The sequence below is a fragment of the Camellia sinensis genome, chromosome 2 (assembly GCF_055761805.1).
Source record: "Camellia sinensis isolate YWXY chromosome 2, ASM5576180v1, whole genome shotgun sequence".
Taxonomy (NCBI): domain Eukaryota; kingdom Viridiplantae; phylum Streptophyta; class Magnoliopsida; order Ericales; family Theaceae; genus Camellia; species Camellia sinensis.
Window position 1 is genome coordinate 81,037,031 of NC_138962.1, and position 22,590 is coordinate 81,059,620.

Below are 22,590 nucleotides of genomic sequence, written 5' to 3' on the forward strand. Positions count from 1 at the left end.
GGGGACGTCTACAGGGAGGTATTGAACCATTAAAGACTGAAACATAGTTGTTGGAAATGGAGAAATTATTCGAAGTGTTTCCCTGTTCTGAGAATCAGAAAATTCTTTTGGCCACCTACACTATGAAAGATGAAGCCTAGAGATAGTGATTATTGATCCGAAATAGTAATGGAAATATGACATGGGCTCAATTTAATGCGATCTTCTATGACAAGTACTTTCCTTAAGGGTTGTTTGGGGTGTCCTAAATAAGTGCACTTTTTGACTTTTTGGACTAAAAAGTTGAGGAAAAAAATATGGTTGTTTGGGTTAACTTCTTGATTTTTTATGAAAAAATGTGTATTAAAAAATTATATAAATTAGTGTGTAGGAGAAGATAAGGATAGTAGGCAGTATGGCCGTCTGTCTGGGCAAAGTGAATTGATGATAAGAAATGATTGCCTACTTTTCGGGCATTGCATTGGACGGTGCTGTTCGGCCCGTGGGGGCCCTCACGGGTCCCGTTTTGATAATCCTGAACCGTTCAATGTGTAAAACTCGTCGAGTATTATATGCCTGTAAAAAATCATATTGATCGGATATCAATAGCTATCGGATTAGTTTTTTTTCAATCGTTAACTATAACACCATCCATTTTTTTATACAAAACTGATTTGATTATGCAGTTAGCGATATCCGATCAACGTGATTTTTTACAAACATATAATACTTGACGAGTTCTACACATTGAACGGTTCAGATTATCAAAACAGGACATGTGATGGCCCCCACAGGCCAAACAATACCGTATTATTTGTGCACCCCGCCTGTGCAATTTTTTCAAAAAATTCAGCTTTGTGTCTGTGGGATGTCAGAGTTGTTTGTAATAATTTTGTGTAAAATTAATTTTTTATTTTTTTGTTGGTGAATAGTGATAACTTTTTAACTTTTTTAATAACTTTTTAACTTTTTGAATTTTTTGGAGTATCCCAAACCAAGCCTTAGTGCTTTCGGGACTGAAAGGTTTCAGAATTTTAGGAACTCAAGCAAGGCAACATGTCTATAGCCGAGTATGAGGCTTAATTCACTAAACTAGCTCGGTTTTCTCCTCATATGATGGATACGGACTACAAGAAAGCTCAAAAATTTAACGGTGGATTGGATTTAAATATATTTGATCGGGTAGGTGTCCTCAAACTACCTACGTATATGGAAGTGCTCGATAGGGCATTGATGGTAAAGGCCATTCTGGCAGCAAAGAAACAAGCTCTAGCACCAACAACAGAATGGAAGGGTAAACGATCCGAATTCAATTTCAAGAAGGGCCGTTCATTTTCGAAAAGGTAGAATACAGGGTCCTCTAGTAGCTCTAGCCAGAGTAGTGGCTCTATTCCAAACTATCCTGATTGTGGAAGGAAGCATAAAGGCACGTGTTATCGTAACTCAGGTGCGTGTTTTCGGTGTGGCAAGACTGGCCAAATGATTAGAGTTGTCTGCTAAGATTAGACAATGCTAACCGTCCTGCAGCAAGTTTAGCCAAATCCACTCCTGTAACGAGGACCAATGTGAGAATTAATACCAGGAGCAATACCAGGAATGAGACACTAAGGCAAAGGAGAGTGTTTGCGCTAGTGCTTGGAGATGTACAAAACACCGAATTTGTGGTGTCAGGTATAATTTTCATCTGTGCTCAAAATGCATATGTGTTGATAGATTCCGGTTCCACACACTCTTTTGTGTCGCATGCTTTTTACAAAAATTGACTCAACCATTAGAACCTATGAATTGTTTACTCTCCGTGTCTGCACTATCTGGAGGTTCTATGATATGTGCTTATGCATATCCGACATGTGACATTATAATTGGTGATATGATATTGTACGTTGATTTGTTGCCTTTGAACATTGATCATTTTGATTGTATATTGGGCATGGATTGGTTGACGAACTATTGTGGCACTATTGATTGTGTCAATAAAACCGTCAAGTTTAGACCACCTGGTTTGCCTAAGTTTGTTTTTACTGGAAATGGGGTGGTTTCTCCGCCATACTTGATTTCATTTATGAAAGCCAAGAAATTGTTAAGAAAAGGATGTCGGGGCTACTTGTGTTGTGTTTTGACTGAGTTTTCAGATAGTGCTAATGTGGAAACAATTCCTGTAGTTTGTGAATTTTCTAATGTATTTCCTATTGACCTACCTGGGGAGTTAATTGATAGGGAAATTGAGTTTACTATTGATGTAAAACCCGGGATACAACCAATTTCTAAGACCCCTTATAGAATGTTAACTTCTGAACTGAAAGAACTAAAAGCCCAACTCCAAGAACTATTAGACAAGAAATTTATCCGATCAAACATTTCACCTTGAGATGCTCCAATCCTATTTGTTAAAAAGAAAGACGGGTCTTTGAGGCTATGTTTTGACTACCGTGAGTTGAACAAAGTAACTATGAAGAACAACTATCCATTACCTCGAATAGATGATCTATTTGACCAACTCGAGGGAGCACAAGTGTTCTCCAAGATAGACCTTAGATCCGGGTATCACCAGTTAAAGGTCAAGGCAAAAGATGTAGAGAAAACTGCACTCAGAACTAAATACGAACACTATGAATTTTTGGTAATGCCATTCGAAGTAACTAATGCACCCGCGACATTCATGGACTTAATGAATAGAGTGTTCAAACAAGTCCTCGATAAGTTTATTGTTGTGTTCATCGATGATATATTGATTTATTCTAAAAGTAGGGAGGAACAAGAAAATCATTTGAGAATTGCTTTACAAATCCTAAGGGAAAAGAATTTGTATGCAAAATTTTCCAAATGTAAATTTTGGCTTGACAATGTGGCATTTCTAGGGCATGTAATCAACAAGGATGGTATCTCTGTAGACCCATAGAAAATTGAAGTTATTGTGGATTGGCCTAGATCGGCAAATGTGTTAAAAGTTAGAAGTTTTCTAGGACTTGCTGGCTACTACAGAAGATTTGTGAAAAATTTCTCGAAACTTGCTATTCCATTGACACAATTGACATATAAAAATGTACCATTTGACTGGAATGAGCAACGGGAGTCAGCCTTCCAAGAATTGAAAACTAGACTGGTAACTGCACCAATTCTGACCTTGCCTAACGGAACTGATGGGTTTCAAGTTTACAGTGATGCCTCCTATAAAGGTTTGGGTTGTGTGTTGATACAAAATAGGAAAGTAATTGCTTACGCCTCTCGGAAACTTCGTCCTTATGAAAAGAATTACCTGACTCACGATCTTGAACTAGCAGCAATGGTGTTTGCTTTGAAAATTTGGCATCATTATCTGTATGGAGTAACTTGTGAGATATATACAGATCATAAAAGCCTAAAATATTTCTTCACCCAAAAAGAACTGAACATGAGACAGAGGCGATGGCTCAAACTAATTAAAGACTATGATTTGCAAATTCTATACCATCTGGGAAAAGCAAATATAGTGGCAGATGCTTTGAGCCGAAAATCAGTTGGAACCCTCTCATGTTTGCTTACTTATCAGAAAGAATTAATAGCCGACTTGGAGGAGAATGAAATTAAGATAGCCCTACGTAAACAAGGCAGGATTCTAGCTGCCATTTTTACCAAGCCTGCTATCATAGGAGAAATTACAGAGAAACAACATGAAGATGAGTTTTTGAAGAAAATTATTAATGAGATTGACTCAAAACCAAGGCTGGGATTTGTGTTTGAGAATAATGTGTTTAAATTCCAGAATAGACTTTATGTACCAGATTGTTCTAACTTGAGGAAACATGTTATAACTGAAGCACGCAATTCTAAATTCGCTATGCATTCGGGAAATACGAAGATGTACTATGATTTGACACAGAACTTCTGGTGGCTTGGAATGAAGAAAAGCATTGCTGACTTTGTGGCTAAATGCTTACATTGCCAACAAGTTAAAGCTGAACATCAATGACCTGCTAGATTACTTCAGCCACTTCCAATACCAGAATGGAAGTGGGGGCATATTACTATGGATTTCATTGTCGAACTGTCTCGCTCTTCTCGAGGTATGGATTCTATTTGGGTCATTATTGATCATTTAACTAAATCTGTTCACTTTTTACCTGTCAAATCTTTGTATAATGCGGATAAGTTGGCTAATTTGTATGTCAATGAGATTATGAAATTGCATGGAGTTCCAGTGTCCATAGTATCTGACAGAGATCCCAAGTTTACTTCGAGATTCTGGCAGAGTTTACAACAAGCTTTGGGGACCGAGCTGAGATTAAGCAGTGCTTATCACCCATAGACAGATGACCAATCTGAACGGACCATTCAAACATTGGAGGACAAGTTACGGATGTATGTGTTAGACTTTCAAGGCAATTAGGAGACCTACTTACCACTGGCCGAATTTGTGTATAATAATAGCTACCATTCGAGTATCGGGATGGCCCCTTATGAAGCTTTGTACGGTAGAAAATGCCATTCTCCGATCTATTGGGCTGAAATAAGTGACAAACCTTTGTTGGGACCGGAACTTGTCCAAGAAACAACAGAAAATGTGAAATTCATTCAATAAAGATTGAAAACTACACAAAGTCGTCAAAAGAGTTATGTAGATGTCCGAAGAAGAAATAAGGAATATGAAGTCGGGGATCACGTGTTTATCAAAGTAACATCGATGAAAGGCCAAACGCGGTTTGGAGTGAAAGGCAAATTGCCACCGAGATATGTTGGACCATACGAAGTCCTTGAGAAGATCAATCCAATAATGTATCGTGTAGCCTTACCGCCGGTCATGGAACATATGCATAATGTTTTCCACATCTCCATGCTTCAGGACTATCTACAAGACCCGTTACTTGTCTTTGAACCGACACATGTGCTTTTGAAAGATGGCTATACTTATGAGGAGAGGCCAATTCAGATTGTGAATCGAAGAGTCAAAAGATTGAGAAACAAGGAGATTTCATTTGTAAAAGTGAATTGGCAGAACCATGGAGGGACTTATGCAACCTGGGAGACAGAAGAAGATATGATGCAAATATACCCTGATCTGTTTCCTTTGGACTCAGTATTCTTCCAAACTGAACGTAAATCGAGTTTGGAGGACCAAACTCTTTAAAGAAGGAAGACTGTAACAACCCCAACCTATGATTAACTGCTAAACCGTGATTGGCCATAAGTAATTATGATTAATGAGTAATTAGGACGAAATTCTGAATTAATTGTGCATTGTAGACACCCTATTTTTGACCGTCCTCAAGACTCGGTTGTGTTTGCAGGTACATCCAGCCACGAGTTCGATTACTCGTTGAGTGCTCGACTTTCGCGGCGAAACGTTACAAGTTTGAGCTATCAAAACCATGTTTCCTTTCTGCCCTATGTTTGGACCATGTGTTGGCCCTTTCAGCATGATTCTCATGGGGCACTGCCGGCCATTGTTTGGCACTGCCGGCCATGCACTTTCCCCTGCCTGCTACTGATGATGCCTGCCGGCCATCAGGGAGGCATTGTCGACCACAACTGATAGCCAGCAGAACCCCTTATCTCTGCAGATTTCACTCCAGATCTTTTGAGCTAGCTGGATTCCACTCATCCCTCCTCCATACACGTGTATGGAGGGATGAGGCCCTTTTCCAAGTTTGTTGAACAAGCTTTGCTTTGCCTCTCTTCTATATAAGGAGAGGCCTCTCCTCCATTTCAGAGGGTCAAAAATTTGAGGTTTGAGATATAGATATAGTTTTGTATCTATACCTCTCTTTTGTTCTTGTTTTATGCTTCAAAAGTGTAATTTTGTCTTAGATTAACACACAAACACACACTCAAACACCTTGCTTATGTTGCAGAGGCTTCTTGAAGTTATTCTTGGTGTTCTTGGGTTGATTTGAGCTTGAAAAGCTTGCTGGAGCTGCAGCTTTGAAGAAGGTTTTCAAGAGTGAGTTTCTATCCCTTAAACCCCCATTCTTGCTTAAGCTTTTAGCCCTTCTTGTATGCTGTTTTAAGCTTAGCTTTCTACTGGAAAAAGTTCTTTTTTTGCATGCTTACAAAGTTTCTTTAAGGTCTTTTTTTCATTTGGGGTTGTTTACCCCCTCTTGGGCCTTGTTTGGCCTTGCCTTTGTGCCTTTTTTGTGAGCCTTTGGGACCATCTTGTTGTGGCCTTCTCACCACTAAAAATCAAAGGAATTTTAGTCGTGGAAAGAGTGTTTTGAGGTTCCAAAAAGGAGAGGGCCATTCCCTATCCTTTTGTCTTCAATATTTGCTTCATATGCCTCATGTGTGAGCATGTTTGTTAAGCTTTTGTTGGCCATATCTTAGCATGTATTTGTGGTTATTTTGCTATGTCATGCCACTATTTTTGGCTGGATTTGTCACTCCATGCATGCATAGTACACTTGTAGTGTAAATCTTACACACTATTCTTGTATGCTTCTTGAAGTAACATGTCATTCTAGCTTATGTTGAGTCCATTTCAGTATGTTCTTGGGTATGTTTTACCATGTCATACCTCTGTTAGGGTTTGGTTTGGTTGGCCTTTGCATGCTCCATGCACTTGTAGTGCATTTCCATGAAATAACCTAACATGCATCATATTGTAACATGTCATTTTAGCATGCTTTAGGCTTAACTTCAAGAAGCTTTTGTCCATGTTTTAGCATGCTCTAGCTCTGATTTGTGTTGTTTTAGTCATGCATGACTTGCCTTGTATAGCCATGGTTCATTCTAGCTTGTAGGCTTTGTGCATTGAGTCCATTAGCATGTATTACTTGAAGTATTTTCATGATTTAGTGCCATGTGAAATGTGATTTCAGTCCGTGTTTCATGGTCACACACTTGCATTTATCACCTATTCCATGCTTTGGATAGTTTGTGTTTTATGCCTTAACATGGGTCATTGTGTATGTCATCATGCCTAAGCTTGCGAGCTACCATTTCAATGTGTTTTTGGGGTTCTTTTGCCATGATATGACTCTGATTTTTTCTGGTTAAGTCATCCCATGCTTGGTCTTGGTAGGTGTAATGTAAACCACCTTATTTGCCTTGTACACATCATGCCTTATGCCCCTCATGCTAGCTTGTTTTGGCTTCCTTCCATGTATGTTTTAGTCTCATTTTGACATGTTCTAGGACTGTTTTAGGTTGCCTTGGTCACATGCTTCATGCTTTGTATATCTGTAGTGTAATGGGCCTTGCTAGCTTTGTGTTTTGATGACTCATGCATGCTATTTTTGAGCTATTTAGATGATTTGGCATCATTTAATAATTCATTTCAGAGCTTATAGGATGCTTATGTTCTGACTTCATTCACCCTTTGAGTGCCTCTGAGGGTTGTGCATTTGTCGCCTTATTTGTGGCCTAGCATGTATGTCATCTTGCCTAGGTATTTGAGCCTCCATCTTAGCATGTTTTGGTCTTTGTTTAGACCTGATTAAGCTCTGTCCATGGTTGGTTCATGCATTTGTGCCATGTATTGCATGCCCCCTTTGTAGTCCTCTTTGTTAGCTTTAATACTTAAGGACCTTTGCATGACATGCTTGCTTTGTTTGAATGATTTGGCATCATTTATTACCTCATTTCAGTGCATTTAGTGTTGTTACACTTCCACATTTGTCACTCTTTGAGCACTCTTGAGAGTTGTGCTCTTAGGCCTCTTTGATGGGCCATTGCATGTGCATGCTTGTATATGCTTCATGTGCCTTAATTTCAACACTAATGGCCACTGATTTGGGGCATGACTGAGGTCTACCCTTTTGGTTTAAGTCCATTGAGTATGCTATGTATATTGCATTGAGTATGCCATATTGTTCATTGCATGTAGCATGCCATCCTACATTGCATTGTGCATGCCACGTAGTTATTTGCATTGTGTATGCCAAGTTATTTTGCCTTGCATTGGATATGCATGTCCCTAACATTGCTAATTTGTCCTTGTAGCATTGCATTGCGCATGCATGCATTAGCATTGTCCGCATATCATTAGCTTTGTTAAGTTAATCATATTACATTGCATTGAGTATGCCATGTAGTTGCATGTTTGCATGTTTAAGTCATATTGCATGTTTGCCATGCTCGTATTGCATTGTTGTTTGGATTAAGTATTAATCCGAGCACGAGAAACGAAGGACGTTTCATACTTCAAGTGATGAAACGTGCCTCAATTCTCGGTCGCCGACGCTCTTGACAATGCATGATAGAGTTCTAGGTACTTATGTGTTTCTTGTGCATTCATTTTTACATTGATTTGCACAAGTTGGATCTTTGGCCATCATGCATCAGGATGTGTGATTGATGGTCTTGGATCCGATAATGCATCTCCCTTGATGTTTCGAGGTGATACGGGATGGCATGGTGCATACATATCCTTAGGAGACCCTCTATTTTCTCTATTTTGTGCTCTGTTGCAGCTTGGTGTCGCAGCACACCAGTGGCCGTGTCACGACCCAAACCCGGCACTATGGGTTTAGCACCGTAACCGGCCAGTAATCCGAGATTACCGAAGGCCTGCTTAACAGTAATACAGTAAAACAGAGTACAGGGCCTGGCGGAAGCCAATACAGTAAATAAACAATGCCCAATGAGCTGTGACAGTCTGCATGCAAAAAGACTTTTCATGCATTCACATATATAAACAGTACAGTCTATACAAAATTTACAGTCACACAGTACAGGGACCTAATCCCTTAACAACAGTACGGTAACATTCAGTCTATACAAAACAGTGAAACAGTACAGAAGGGGGAATTATAAAACACCCCTAAGCCTTAACACGATAGGCTTGGAACCTCGCAGTGAGGCACATAGGCTGGCTTGACAAAACTGGAGTCTACCCCACGCTCCTAGCTCCGGTCTGGTGGCTGAGCACCTACATATATATATAAACAGTGAGCTATAGCCCAATGAATAACATAAAGCGTAAAGGGGTTTAGAATGAATGTCCTTACAGTAATGAAAACAGTTCAATTCAATCAGTATTTCAGTTGTTCAGTACAATAAACAGTCATATGTGGTACATCCATTAGCATAACAGTAACAGTAGGTCTTAAAAGACCGAACAGTAATGATGGCCATCAGTCAGTAAACAGTAGTGGTTCCACGAGGGAACCGACAGAGATCTCTGTAACAGTAACAGTAACAGTAACAGTAAACAGTAGGTGCTAAGGATGCCACAATACAGTTCAGAAGATAGGACATACATTCATTCAGTAAACAATATCAGTTCAGTAAACAGTTCAGTTCAGTATTCAGAAGATAATCATTTGAACATATCTTTACACAATTGTTACTCACAGCGTTCGGGCTACAGTAAGCTAGAGCGTGTCTCCCCAGTCGCCAACCCTACACAGTTAACAGATTGAACACACTAAGCTACGCAGTTGGGAAATATAACAACTTAATCCCTAATGCCTCGGCGTGTTCTACCTCTATATCCTCAATAAGATGTTTTAAACTAGGCCTAAGAATGCCTAGGATGGGATGAGGATGCAAGGAGGCACACTTAAAAGCATTTTCAGAAAAACAGAGTCCCGCTCGAGCGCAGGTTTCCCCGCTCGAGCGGTCATGCAATAAAGGTACACGCTCGAGCGTAAACTTTCCCGCTCGAGTGTACTGTAAAAGTACTGGATATGTGAAATCTCCGCTCGACGCCCGCTCGAGCTTGAGACAAGACTCCGCTCGAGCGCCCGATCCTCTGCTCGAGCGGACTGTAAAATAGTGCAGAGAGATGCTGGATGCTCGGATTCCACGCTCGAGCGGAACTTCCCCGCTCGAGCGGAAGTGCGAAATCTGGAAATCCCAGATTGCACCTCCAAGCTCAAACTCAAGTTTAAATGCATCAAAACCGATCCTCTTGGGCTGAATTTCCAAAAAACATTTATAAACACATAGAATAACATGGTTCAAAGCTCAATTTGAGAAATCAAAGCCCAAAGGTATTTAATTCAAATCCAATTTCAAACCATTTTCCAAGAACATGGAGAACATGCAAACATGCATGATCTTAAATCATTTTCAAAGCTTTAATGCTGTTTCAAAAGAGCTCAAACCTTCAAAAACAAGATGAACTCATGGAGTATGACCAAAAGATGGACATGCATGTGAGGAAACATGGTCTACAACCTTAAAACTTCAATATATGTACATGCATGCAACAATTAAGCCACAATTCAACATCTAAACCATGTTTTGGCTCTACACTCCATCAATATGACATGAACCATGCAATAATCAACTTAAAACATGAACAAGAAGACAATGGAGCTACCTTTAGTCTTGTAGTTCAAGAAGGGAGCTCAAATATGCAATCTCCTTAACAATTTCTTCAATTTCCAAACAATTCTACAAGTGAACTCAAGACTCTCACTTCCTCTCTCTCTAAATTCGGCTAGAACAAGAAGAAATGGCTGATGAAATGTTTTGATAAAGCATACACAAGGCTTCAAATATGAGTAAACAAAGGCCCCACTAGATGGCAAAAGTGTAATTACGTCAAACTCTTTAATTAGCTTATTTTAATCTAATTTAATCATACCTAATCAGTTTTTAGGTAAATACACCATAAAATTACATTAATTACGAGGGTCAAGGAACATCAATCGGTTTCTAATTCGGCCGCCGATATGGCCTTCAATTAGCAGTTTAAACATATAAGCATGAACAGATAATCATACAGTCAAACAGATAAAATGCAATTTAACTAACATATACTCAATCAATTCGGTTTCCAATTTCAGTCAGTCAGTTCAGTACTTTAATCAGTTCAATTATCAGTCATAATCAATTCAGTTTAACGGTAATCGATGGTTATCGGTAATCAATCAGTCATAAGTCGGTAAACAGTATGAGGGTTGTTACAGTCTCCCCTCCTTATAAAGAGTTTAGTCCTCTAAACTCGAGTTACCTTCATTCTGGAAGAAAACAGGGTTCAGTGGAAACAGTTCAGGATATCTTTTGGCCATGTCATCTTCCCTTTCCCAAGTGGCATACACGTCACCATGGTTTTGCCAGTTAACTTTAACCAGTGGGATCGTTTTGTTTCTCAGTTTCTTGATCCGTCAGTTTACAATCTGTATAGGCCGTTCCTCGTAAGTGTAGTCATCACTCAACACTATCCGAGTAGGCTCAATCACATGGAAGGGATCCCGGAGGTAGTCTCTCAACATGGAAATGTGGAAGACGTTATGCATATGCTCCATTTCAGGAGGGAGCGCAACTTGATACGCCACTGGATTAATTTTCTCAATAATCTCATACGGTCTGACGTATCTTGGTGCTAACTTGCCTTTGACTCCAAAACGAGTCTGGCCTTTCATTGGTGTCACTTTCACAAATACGTGATCACCCACTTCGTATTCTCTGTCTCGTCTTCTGATATCAGCATAACTCTTCTGTCTACTCTGTGCAGTTTTCAGTCTCTGTTGTATCAGTTTCACTTTCTCAGTTGTTTCATAAACAATCTCGGGCCCAAGCAAAGGCCCATCTCCAACTTCTGCCCAGCAAATCGGAGATCTACATTTTTTGCCATACAATGCCTCGAAAGGCGCCATACCAATACTCGAATGGTAGCTGTTATTGTAAGCGAATTCAACTAATGGCAGATGACTTTCCCAGTCTCCCTGAAAATCAAGGACACACATTCTCAGTAAATCCTCCAGAGTTTGGATGGTCCTTTCTGATTGGCCATCTGTCTGAGGATGATAGGCACTACTCAGTCTCAGTTCAGTACCCAGTGCAGTTTGTAGGCTTTGCCAAAACCTCGATGTAAACTTCGAATCCCTGTCAGAAACAATAGACACAGGCACTCCATGCAGTCTTACAATCTCATCAATATAGATAACAGCCAATTTGTCCGCGTTATAGATTGTCTTGACAGGTAAGAAGTAAGCAGATTTGGTTAATCTATCAACAATAACCCAAATTGAATCCATACCTTTTTTGGAGCGAGGTAACCCAACGATAAAATCCATCGTGATATGCTCCCATTTCCACTCTGGTATGGGTAAGGGTTGCAATAGTCCGGCAGGTCGTTGATGTTCAGCTTTGACCTGTTGGCAATGAAGACATTTGGATACAAAATCAGCAATTTCTTTCTTCATTCCCGGCCACCAGAAATTCTGTTTCAGATCTTGGTACATTTTCGTATTCCCCGGGTGGATAGATAATTTCGAATTGTGGCCTTCTTGCAGAACTCTTCTTTTCAGTTCAGTATCATTCGGTACACACAGTCTTTCATGAAATTTCAGTACATTGTTCTCAAATTTGAATCCCGGTCTCGGTTTAGATTCTCTTTCTTCGATGATCTTCTTCAAGAAGTCATCCAGTTGCTGTTTCTCTTTAATCTCTTCAATCAGTGCCGGTTGAGCAGAAATAGTAGCTAAGGTTCCACCTTGGTCTCTCAAAACAATTTCAATTTCAGATTTTTCAAGGTCACAAAGCAACTCTTTCTGTCCGGTGAGCAAACAAGCTAAGTTGACAATTGACTTTCGGCTCAATACATCGGCAACAGTATTGGCTTTTCCCGGATGGTACAAAATCTGTAGGTCATAATCTTTAATCAGTTCTAGCCATCTCCGCTGTCTTATGTTCAGTTCTTTCTGTGTGAAGAAATATTTTAAACTCTTGTGGTCGGTGTATACTTCACATGTCACCCCGTACAGGTAGTGACGCCAGATTTTCAGTGCGAATACTACTGCAGCAAGTTCCAGATCATGGGTCGGGTAGTTCTTTTCATGTGGTCTCAACTGTCGGGAAGCATAAGCAATAACTCTCCCATTCTGCATTAAAACACATCCCAAACCCTTATGAGAAGCATCACTAAATACAGTATAACCATCCGTACCTGAAGGCAAGGTAAGAACCGGTGCAGTCACTAATCGAGTTTTCAGCTCCTGGAAAGCAGATTCTCTTTGGTCAGTCCAGTCAAATGATGTCCCCTTCTGAGTTAACTGAGTCAATGGTAGGGCCATTTTGGAGAAATCTTTGACAAATCTTCTGTAATATCCAGCCAATACCAAAAAGCTTCGGACTTCAGTCACATTTGTTGGTCTAGGCCAGTTCACTATAGCTTCAATTTTCTGTGGATCAACAGAAATCCCATCTTTGCTAACAACATGCCCCAAAAACATAACACGGTCAAGCCAAAATTCACATTTAGACAGTTTAGCATACAGTTTCTGTTCTCTTAAGGTTTGTAGGGCAAGTCTCAGATGGTGTTCATGTTCTTCCATACTCTTGGAGTAAATCAATATGTCATCAATAAATACAACAATAAAATTGTCAAGGTATGGTTTAAAAATTCTGTTCATAAGGTCCATAAATGCAGCAGGGGCATTCGTGACTCCTAATGGCATAACTAAAAATTCATAATGGCCATACCTTGTTCTAAAAGCAGTTTTATCAATATCTTCCGGTTTAACCTTCAGTTGATGATACCCCGATCTAAGATCGATTTTGGAAAACACTTGTGCACCCTGTAACTGATCAAATAAGTCATCAATGCGCGGTAATGGGTATTTATTTTTCACAGTTACCTTGTTCAGTTCACGGTAGTCAATGCACAGTCTTAGTGAGCCATCTTTCTTATTGACAAACAAAGCAGGAGCGCCCCATGGCAAAGTGCTAGGCCTGATAAACTTCTTATCCAGCAGTTCCTGCAGTTGCACTTTCAGTTCTTTCAGTTCAGTTGGAGCCATTCGGTAAGGAGCTTTAGAAACTGGTTGTGTTCCGGGAATCACATCAACGGTAAATTCAATCTCCCTGTCAGTCAAATCTCCTGGAAGATTATCTGGAAAAACATCTGGAAATTCTCTGACTATAGGAATACAATTCACATCAGTTTTAACACTATCATCAGTAGACACAGTCAGTACAGAACACAGATATCCTTTACACCCCTTTCTAATTAATTTAACAGCTTTCACTGACGAAATCAAATACGGTGGGGGTACTACTCCACTCCCATTAAACACAAATTCAGGCAAACTAGGTGGACGGAAAACAACTTGCTTGGTCACACAGTCAATAGTGGCATGATATTTTTGTAACCAATCCATTCCCAATATTACGTCAAAATGATCAATGTTCAATGGCAGTAAATCAATAAACAGATGCATATCCCCAACAATAATTTCACATGCGGGGTACATATAAGCACATGTCATGGATCCCCCTACGGGTGATGATACGGCTAGCAGATAGTTCATAGGTTCTAAGGGTCTATTCAATTTCCGTGAGAAAGCATGCGATACATAAGAATGTGTAGACCCCGAATCAATCAATACATATGCATTTTGCGTACAGATAGAGAGGATACCTGACACAACGGTCTCAGTATTTTGCACGTCTCCCGGTACTAGGGCGAACACTCGGCCCTGCCTCATGGGCTCTTTCCCGGTAGCTCTGGGGTTAGGCTTTGGTGCTACAGTTGATGCTGCTGCGCTTGGTGCAGCTTTACTACTGGCTTGTGGAGCAGAGGGGCAGTCTTTAACCATGTGGCCCACCTTGCCACACCTGTAACAGGCTCCAGATATTCTGTAGCAGACCCCCCTTGTGCTTCTTGCCACACTCAGGACAGGGTGGTATGAACCCACTCCCTTGGCTGGGGCTAGTTGTCGACCCCGTATTCTGTTTCTTGTTGGCTGGGTTGTGCTTGCCTTTCTTGAATTTGAAACCCTGCCTTTTACCATGCCATTCGGTTGTTGGTGTTTCAGATTGTTTCACTGCTGCAATGTTCGACTCGGCCATCAATGCCCGGTCGAGAACACCCACAAAAGTCGGTAGTTTCAACACATTTATTCGGTCAAGAATTGCAACATTAAGGCCACCTTCAAATTTCCTGGCCTTCTTATACTCAGTATCCACCATATGCGGTGCATAACGGGCAAGTTCAGTAAATTTCGTTTCATATTCGGCAACCGATGTGGTGCCCTATTTCAGTTGTTCAAACTCAGTTACTTTCCTATCCCTAACACACTGAGGGAAATACTTTTCAAAGAAGGACTCCTTGAACTGAGCCCAAGTCATAACAGCATTTGTATCACGGGTCAACATCCACCACCTTCTAGCCTCTTCTTGTAGGGTGAAGGTAGCTAACAATACTTTGTTCGCTTCTGAGCACGGAAACACTTCAAATAATTTTTCTGTTTCCAGAACCCAAGCTTCAGCTTTTAACGGTTCAAGGCCTCCCTGAAAGGATGGCGGTTTCATTTTACTGAACTTCTGGGTCAGAGCAATTATATCCCCATCATTCACATTCACATTAGGTTCCGGCTGTACCGGAGGAGGAGGAGGTGGGGGCGGTTGGTTCTATTGTTGTTCAAGTCTAGCAGTTATCAGTTCCATCATTCTTTCTATTCTTTCCATTCTTGCCTCAGTAGATGAGGATTCAGGTTCATTTGCATTGTCCATTTCACTATAAGCAGTTATAACAGTTTTAAACATAAGCAGTCATTTGTTTAACAGTTTACCACATTAGCATGTATTCAGTCATAACATAACCACACACTTATCATGCTCATGAGATGCCCTAATAACTTTTCTAGGACACCCTATAGCTCATTTGGACACGTGTGTGCGGTATAACTCGTGGTAAGTATCGCTCTGATACCACTCTGTCACGACCCAAACCCGGCCCTATGGGTTTAGCACCGTAACCGGCCAGTAATCCGAGATTACCGAAGGCCTGCTTAACAGTAATACAGTAAAACAGAGTACAGGGCCTGGCGGAAGCCAATACAGTAAATAAACAATGCCCAATGAGCTGTGACAGTCTGCATGCAAAAAGACTTTTTATGCATTCACATATATAAACAGTACAGTCTATACAAAATTTACAGTCACACAGTACAGGGACCTAATCCCTTAACAACAGTACGGTAACATTCAGTCTATACAAAACAGTGAAACAGTACAGAAGGGGGAATTATAAAACACCCCTAAGCCTTAACACGATAGGCTCGGAACCTCGCAGTGAGGCACATAGGCTGGCTTGACAAAACTGGAGTCTAACCCACGCTCCTAGCTCCGGTCTGGTGGCTGAGCACCTACATATATATATAAACAGTGAGCTATAGCCCAGTGAATAACATAAAGCGTAAAGGGGTTTAGAATGAATGTCCTTACAGTAATGAAAACAGTTCAATTCAATCAGTATTTCAGTTGTTCAGTACAATAAACAGTCATATGTGGTACATCCATTAGCATAACAGTAACAGTAGGTCTTAAAAGACCGAACAGTAATGATGGCCATCAGTCAGTAAACAGTAGTGGTTCCACGAGGGAACCGACAGAGATCTCTGTAACAGTAACAGTAACAGTAACAGTAAACAGTAGGTGCTAAGGATGCCACAATACAGTTCAGAAGATAGGACATACATTCATTCAGTAAACAATATCAGTTCAGTAAACAGTTTAGTTCAGTATTCAGAAGATAATCATTTGAACATATCTTTACACAATTGTTACTCACAGCGTTCGGGCTACAGTAAGCTAGAGCGTGTCTCCCCAGTCGCCAACCCTACACAGTTAACAGATTGAACACACTAAGCTACGCAGTTGGGAAATATAACAACTTAATCCCTAATGCCTCGGCGTGTTCTACCTCTATATCCTCAATAAGATGTTTTAAACTAGGCCTAAGAATGCCTAGGATGGGATGAGGATGCAAGGAGGCACACTTAAAAGCATTTTCAGAAAAACAGAGTCCCGCTCGAGCGCAGGTTTCCCCGCTCGAGCGGTCATGCAATAAAGGTACACGCTCGAGCGTAAACTTTCCCGCTCGAGCGTACTGTAAAAGTACTGGATGGGTGAAATCTCCGCTCGACGCCCGCTCGAGCTTGAGACAAGACTCCGCTCGAGCGGACTGTAAAATAGTGCAGAGAGATGCTGGATGCTCGGATTCCACGCTCGAGCGGAACTTCCCCGCTCGAGCGGAAGTGCGAAATCTGGAAAACCCAGATTGCACCTCCAAGCTCAAACTCAAGTTTAAATGCATCAAAACCGATCCTCTTGGGCTGAATTTCTAGAAAACATTTATAAACACATAGAATAACATGGTTCAAAGCTCAATTTGAGAAATCAAAGCCCAAGGGTGTTTAATTCAAATCCAATTTCAAACCATTTTCCAAGACACATGGAGAACATGCAAACATGCATGATCTTAAATCATTTTCAAAGCTTTAATGCTGTTTCAAAAGAGCTCAAACCTTCAAAAACAAGATGAACTCATGGAGTATGACCAAAAGATGGACATGCATGTGAGGAAACATGGTCTACAACCTCAAAACTTCAATATATGTACATGCATGCAACAATTAAGCCACAATTCAACATCTAAACCATGTTTTGGCTCTACACTCCATCAATATGACATGAACCATGCAAGAATCAACTTAAAACATGAACAAGAAGACAATGGAGCTACCTTTAGTCTTGTAGTTCAAGAAGGGAGCTCAAATATGCAATCTCCTTAACAATTTCTTCAATTTCCAAACAATTCTACAAGTGAACTCAAGACTCTCACTTCCTCTCTCTCTAAATTCGGCTAGAACAAGAAGAAATGGCTGATGAAATGTTTTGATAAAGCATACACAAGGCTTCAAATATGAGTAAACAAAGGCCCCACTAGATGGCAAAAGTGTAATTACGTCAAACTCTTTAATTAGCTTATTTTAATCTAATTTAATCATACCTAATCAGTTTTCAGGTAAATACACCATAAAATCACATTAATTACGAGGGTCAAGGAACATCAATCGGTTTCTAATTCGGCCGCCGATATGGCCTTCAATTAGCAGTTTAAACATATATGCATGAACAGATAATCATACAGTCAAACAGATAAAATGCAATTTAACTAACATATACTCAATCAATTCGGTTTCCAATTTCAGTCAGTCAGTTTAGTACTTTAATCAGTTCAATTTTCAGTCATAATCAATTCAGTTTAACGGTAATCGATGGTTATCGGTAATCAATCAGTCATAAGTCGGTAAATAGTATGAGGGTTGTTATAGGCCGGTAGCCTCTCATCCTTGGCCAGCACCCCCCTCATCCTTGGCCGGCTAGGTGGTTGGCAGTAACTCCTCATGGCCGGCAGGCCACTGGTGCACTCCTCAGCACTGTTTTGGTAAGTTCCAACAACTAGTTCTCAAGGACACCCTGCAGACAGAGCCTCAAGAGAGCAACCGGAGAGCTTTTCGGGGCGAGAAACCGAATGCGAACATGCATGTTCAACATCTTCAAATAAAGTTGGAGCAGCTTAGTTTTATGCTTACTTGTTAGTTAGCATTGAATTTGTAATTTAATTAATTAATTTGTTAATTAGTTAATTGTTATAATAATTAGTTGTAGCTAGTTATTCAATTTGGTTGTGTAATAATTAGTCTAATTAGTCTAATTAGATTAGTTAGTTTAGCTTAGCTTAGAATAGCTTAGCTTTTATTCGGACCCTCCGTCGAGAGGGCGAATTTTGTAATAAGGGTGCGTGTGTGTGTACATGTCCTCTAACCCCCATTTCTTTCTCCCTTTTACTTAACCGCTTTCGATGGTTAGTTTTAGGACATATTTCAATTAGCATACCTTATGCTTTGCATGCGTGCATCCATTTATCTGTATTGTATGCACCAGGCTCGGCGCATCATACTAAGTGCATTGTATTTCAATACAAATTTGAATACATGTATCAAGTGTAGCATTCACATGCCATTTTAGAATAGCTGAGCCTATTTGTAGACATCCCCGAACGTCCCGGGAGGATGAATCCCCGTTTTGTTCGTTTGGGCTCACTACAGTTCAGGACTCAAACGCCATGGTCCTGTATCTAATCTCGCAGAGTGCAATGCAAGACCGATGAATCATCAAAGAGTCCAAATCCGGCAAATCGTTTTTGAAAACAGATTTTTTTTGAAAGAAGTGCCGAACATGGACTGCTTTGCCAGATACAGAGTCGCCACCTAAATATTTTATTTTGGGAAATTTAGGAAACCCTGACTCGTTTGCCTAAGGCCATGTGTCCGTCATCACCAAAGTTGCCTCGGCTCGGGAACTTGGGTACGATTAGGGAAGGTCACATCGTGAGCACCCCCGCTCGCCCGATCAAAGATCGGCCTCTACTAACCATGATATCGAGTTTTGAAAACATTATGTGCTCTTATTCCGGTTTATTAGCCTAGAATTACTATGTGATGCGCACAGCATACGAGTATAGACTGGATCGCCTGAATTGGAACAAAATATTTCATGTTTGTTTTTTAAAGCGGTTTGCTATTCGCAAGTAGGCTAAAAATACAGATTTTGCCACCCTCGGGTGGGCTTAGAAAAGAAGGTTTTGCCACTAGCTAGTGGGCTTAAAACTCACAGTCAATGCATTATTCCAATTCAGATAATCCAACCTTCACCCACAGGCATTCTGGCAGTTATATCACATAAGCACGTAGCCTCATGGTAAGCATGTTATCATGGCAGCCACTCACACGCATGCAAAGATGCTAAAGCATAGAACTTACCGAGTACTCCAAGCCAAAACAGAAGCTATGTCAGAAATCCATGCATGATCCTATCTATGCTGGAATGCCTAATGCAACACATGCAAAATGCTACTAAAATAGGCTCGGCTATTCTACAATGGCATGTGAAATGTTACAATTAACACGTATTCAACTCGGAATTGAAATACAATGCAGTTAGTATGATGCGCCGAGCCCGATGCATGCAAGACAGATAAATGAATGCAAACATGCGAGCATAAGTATGCTAATTGAAACATGCCCTAATCTAACAATCATAAGCTGATAAATAAAAGGGAGAAAGATGTGGGGTTAGAAGACATACATCACACACACGCACACTTATTACAATTGTGTCCTCGCTCGGAGGGTCCGAATGAATATTACACAACCAAAATAAATAACGAATTATTACACAACACTAATTACTTAACAAATGAACTAGGTGAGCAAAGTAAACTAGCATGCTATGCTACGTGCAATGGACTGTCTCAGCGCTGCTCAGAATGATGAAAGGTGTATGTATGCTCAATTTGCCTTGTCGGGAAATTCCATCGCGATGCCTCGTCTCGCCTTTGTTTGCAATTGATTTCCGAAAGTTGCACAAGGCTCCAGAAGGCTGAAACTCCACCCTGGGAGGACTGCCGACCAGCTATTGGCTTGGGAAACACCTGCCAACCACCCTTTGTGGTGGATACCAAAAAAGGTGGTCGGCCTGCCAGAAAACCTGGTCGGCCGACCACTTTCTGCCCTTGGATCCTGGTTTTTCTGCAACAAAGGCAAGAGGGAGAGAAAGCAAGGTATTTTCAACATATGTATGCAAGACCACTCTCCCCGTCCTTGCGCAAGCTCAAGGGAGTATAGACCTCGATCCTCGTGCCACTAATCACGCATCTCGATGCATGATGGCCGAGGAGTTGAATTGCACGACTCGATGTGAAATGAATGCACATGAAAACACAACAAGACCTAGACTCCATCATGGATAATCCGGAGTGTCGGCGACCCAGAATTGAGACGCGTTTCGTCACTTTGAGTACAAAACGTTCCTCGTTTCCCGTGTTTGGGCTAACTCCTATCCCAAACACAATGCAAATGTAACCTAGCATACGCAATGCTATGAGCTAAAATGGCATACACAATGCACGTGATGTAACATGACATACACAATGCTCTAACATGCAACCTAGCATACACAATGCTATGGACTGAAATGGAATACACAATGTACGATGGACTTACACCAATATGAGTGGACCTCAGCCACACCCACATCAGTGGCCATAAGATGGAAATGAGACAACCGAAACACATGCAAACATGCACGATGCAAGGGATCGATCCTAAGGCAACAAATTTCACTCTACCAAAGCATGGTAAAGGATGAAATATGGCATAAAATGACACATGATACAGCTCTGAAATGGCACAAAATATGGTCCCGAAATATGAAAATATGGCACACAATGCAAGCTAGGGGGCCCGGGTACCGAAACTAGTGAAGTGCATTACACTAGAGGTACCCGAAGCAATGCACCAAAGGCAAAACCAACCCCAAATAGACCCTAGGCAGGTCTAAAACAGTGGGGAAATGGCCTAAAATGATGGCTCGGAATGCAACAAAATGGAGCTCATTCAATGGTCCGAAAACAAGGCATTCATGGACAACTCTCAAGCACACTTAAGTAGTATAAAACATGGCAATATGGCATTGATACAAGCTCTAAAATATGATGTAAAATGGACCCAAAACATAAACACACCTCAGTATATGCATGTAATGAGCCTCAAACCTCAAAGTTAAGCATGGGTATTGAACTACAAGCATGCAAAACCAATATTATTCAACCATGAGATCCAAAAACAGAGCTAGGGCAGTCCAAAATAAGCACAATATCAGTTTAAGGCACGGCCAAAAAGTGTTAAAATCAAGGGTCAACAAAGCATGCAAAGAAAGCTAGTGAACCATGAGTTACATTACAACTATATGGAGCATATGACGGCTCACCAAACCAGCCAAAAATAGAAGTATACCATGCCAAAATATGCCCAAATAACCACTGAAACTCAGTCAATGCATGCAAGAATGATGGGCTCCTTTGAAAGGCCAATGAGGGGGTTGTTCTACACATACATGATGGACACACACAATGGAAAAACCACCTCTAGAAAGAGGTTCTGAGGGTCCTAAAACCCACTAAAAAGAGCCTGAAAGGGGTCTAGGAAACATGCAAATAAAGGCCCCTTTGAAAGGCCTTGAATGAGATTGTTCTACACATGCATCAAAGACACAAAATATGGCCAAAAGGGCTCTGGACAGAGTCAAGGAAGACCTTGAAACTCACAAATAATGGCTTGAAACAAGACTTCTCAACATGCAAAATGGAGCTCCTTTGGAAGGCCAACAAAGCTTGTAAAGAGAACAAGGGGTGAGAGGGTCACCCCTCTTTGATTTTAGGGCTCAAAAACACATCTAAGCCACTGAAAATCCACTGGATTTCAGTGGCTAAAAGGCCAAACCAAGGCCAATGTAAATGCTCAAATGCATGGCTCAAAGCATGAGGAAATGAAGCATGAAAGGGGGGTAGATGACCCCGAACAGAAAAATGACCTTGAACAAACTTGAAGAGGAGCTCAAAACAAGACTTTATGCCTTGGCTGGTTTTTCTAACCCTTGCAAGAGGTATTTGAGCTTGGGGGGTAGACTTTATGCCTTTATGCCTTTATGCCTTTATGACTTTATGCCTTGGGGGGTAGACTTTATGCCAAGGCCAAGGGGTATTTGACCTTGGATGAGAGCGATATGGAGGTTGGAGTGTATATGCCTTGGCTGGTTTTTCTAACCCTTGCAAATGGAGGGGGAGTGTTGGTTTTATAGAGGAGAAAAGCCAAGACTTCTTGGAGAAGCCTCAAGAGAGGGTCAAAGCTTCTCAAAGAAGCTTAACCAAAAGGGTCAAGCTTCTTAAGGAAGCTAGACCAAAGGGGTCAAGCTTCCTCAAGAAGCTTGACAAAAGAGTGAAGCTTCTCCTTGAAGCTAAGCCAAGGGTCAAAACCAACTTAAAAAGACAACCAAAAGGCTCAAAATCTCGGACAGTGAATCAAATGCTACACAGCTGGCACAGCTGTATGCAAC

General features: G+C 40.9%; 1 protein-coding gene across 1 annotated transcript; it reads left to right on the forward strand.

Annotated features, from left to right (window-relative positions):
• Window positions 1-1,909: 1,909 nt before the first annotated feature.
• On the forward strand, window positions 1,910-2,347 carry LOC145814707 (uncharacterized). The gene has a single exon (XM_082911716.1). It carries the CDS (start codon window positions 1,910-1,912, stop codon window positions 2,345-2,347), a length of 438 nt encoding a protein of 145 aa, XP_082767842.1.
• The last annotated feature ends 20,243 nt before the right edge of the window (window positions 2,348-22,590 follow it).

Excerpts from the sequence above, each read along its gene's own strand:
- LOC145814707 (XM_082911716.1), top strand. The coding sequence starts at position 1,910 with ATGGATTGGTTGACGAACTATTGTGGCACTATTGATTGTGTCAATAAA.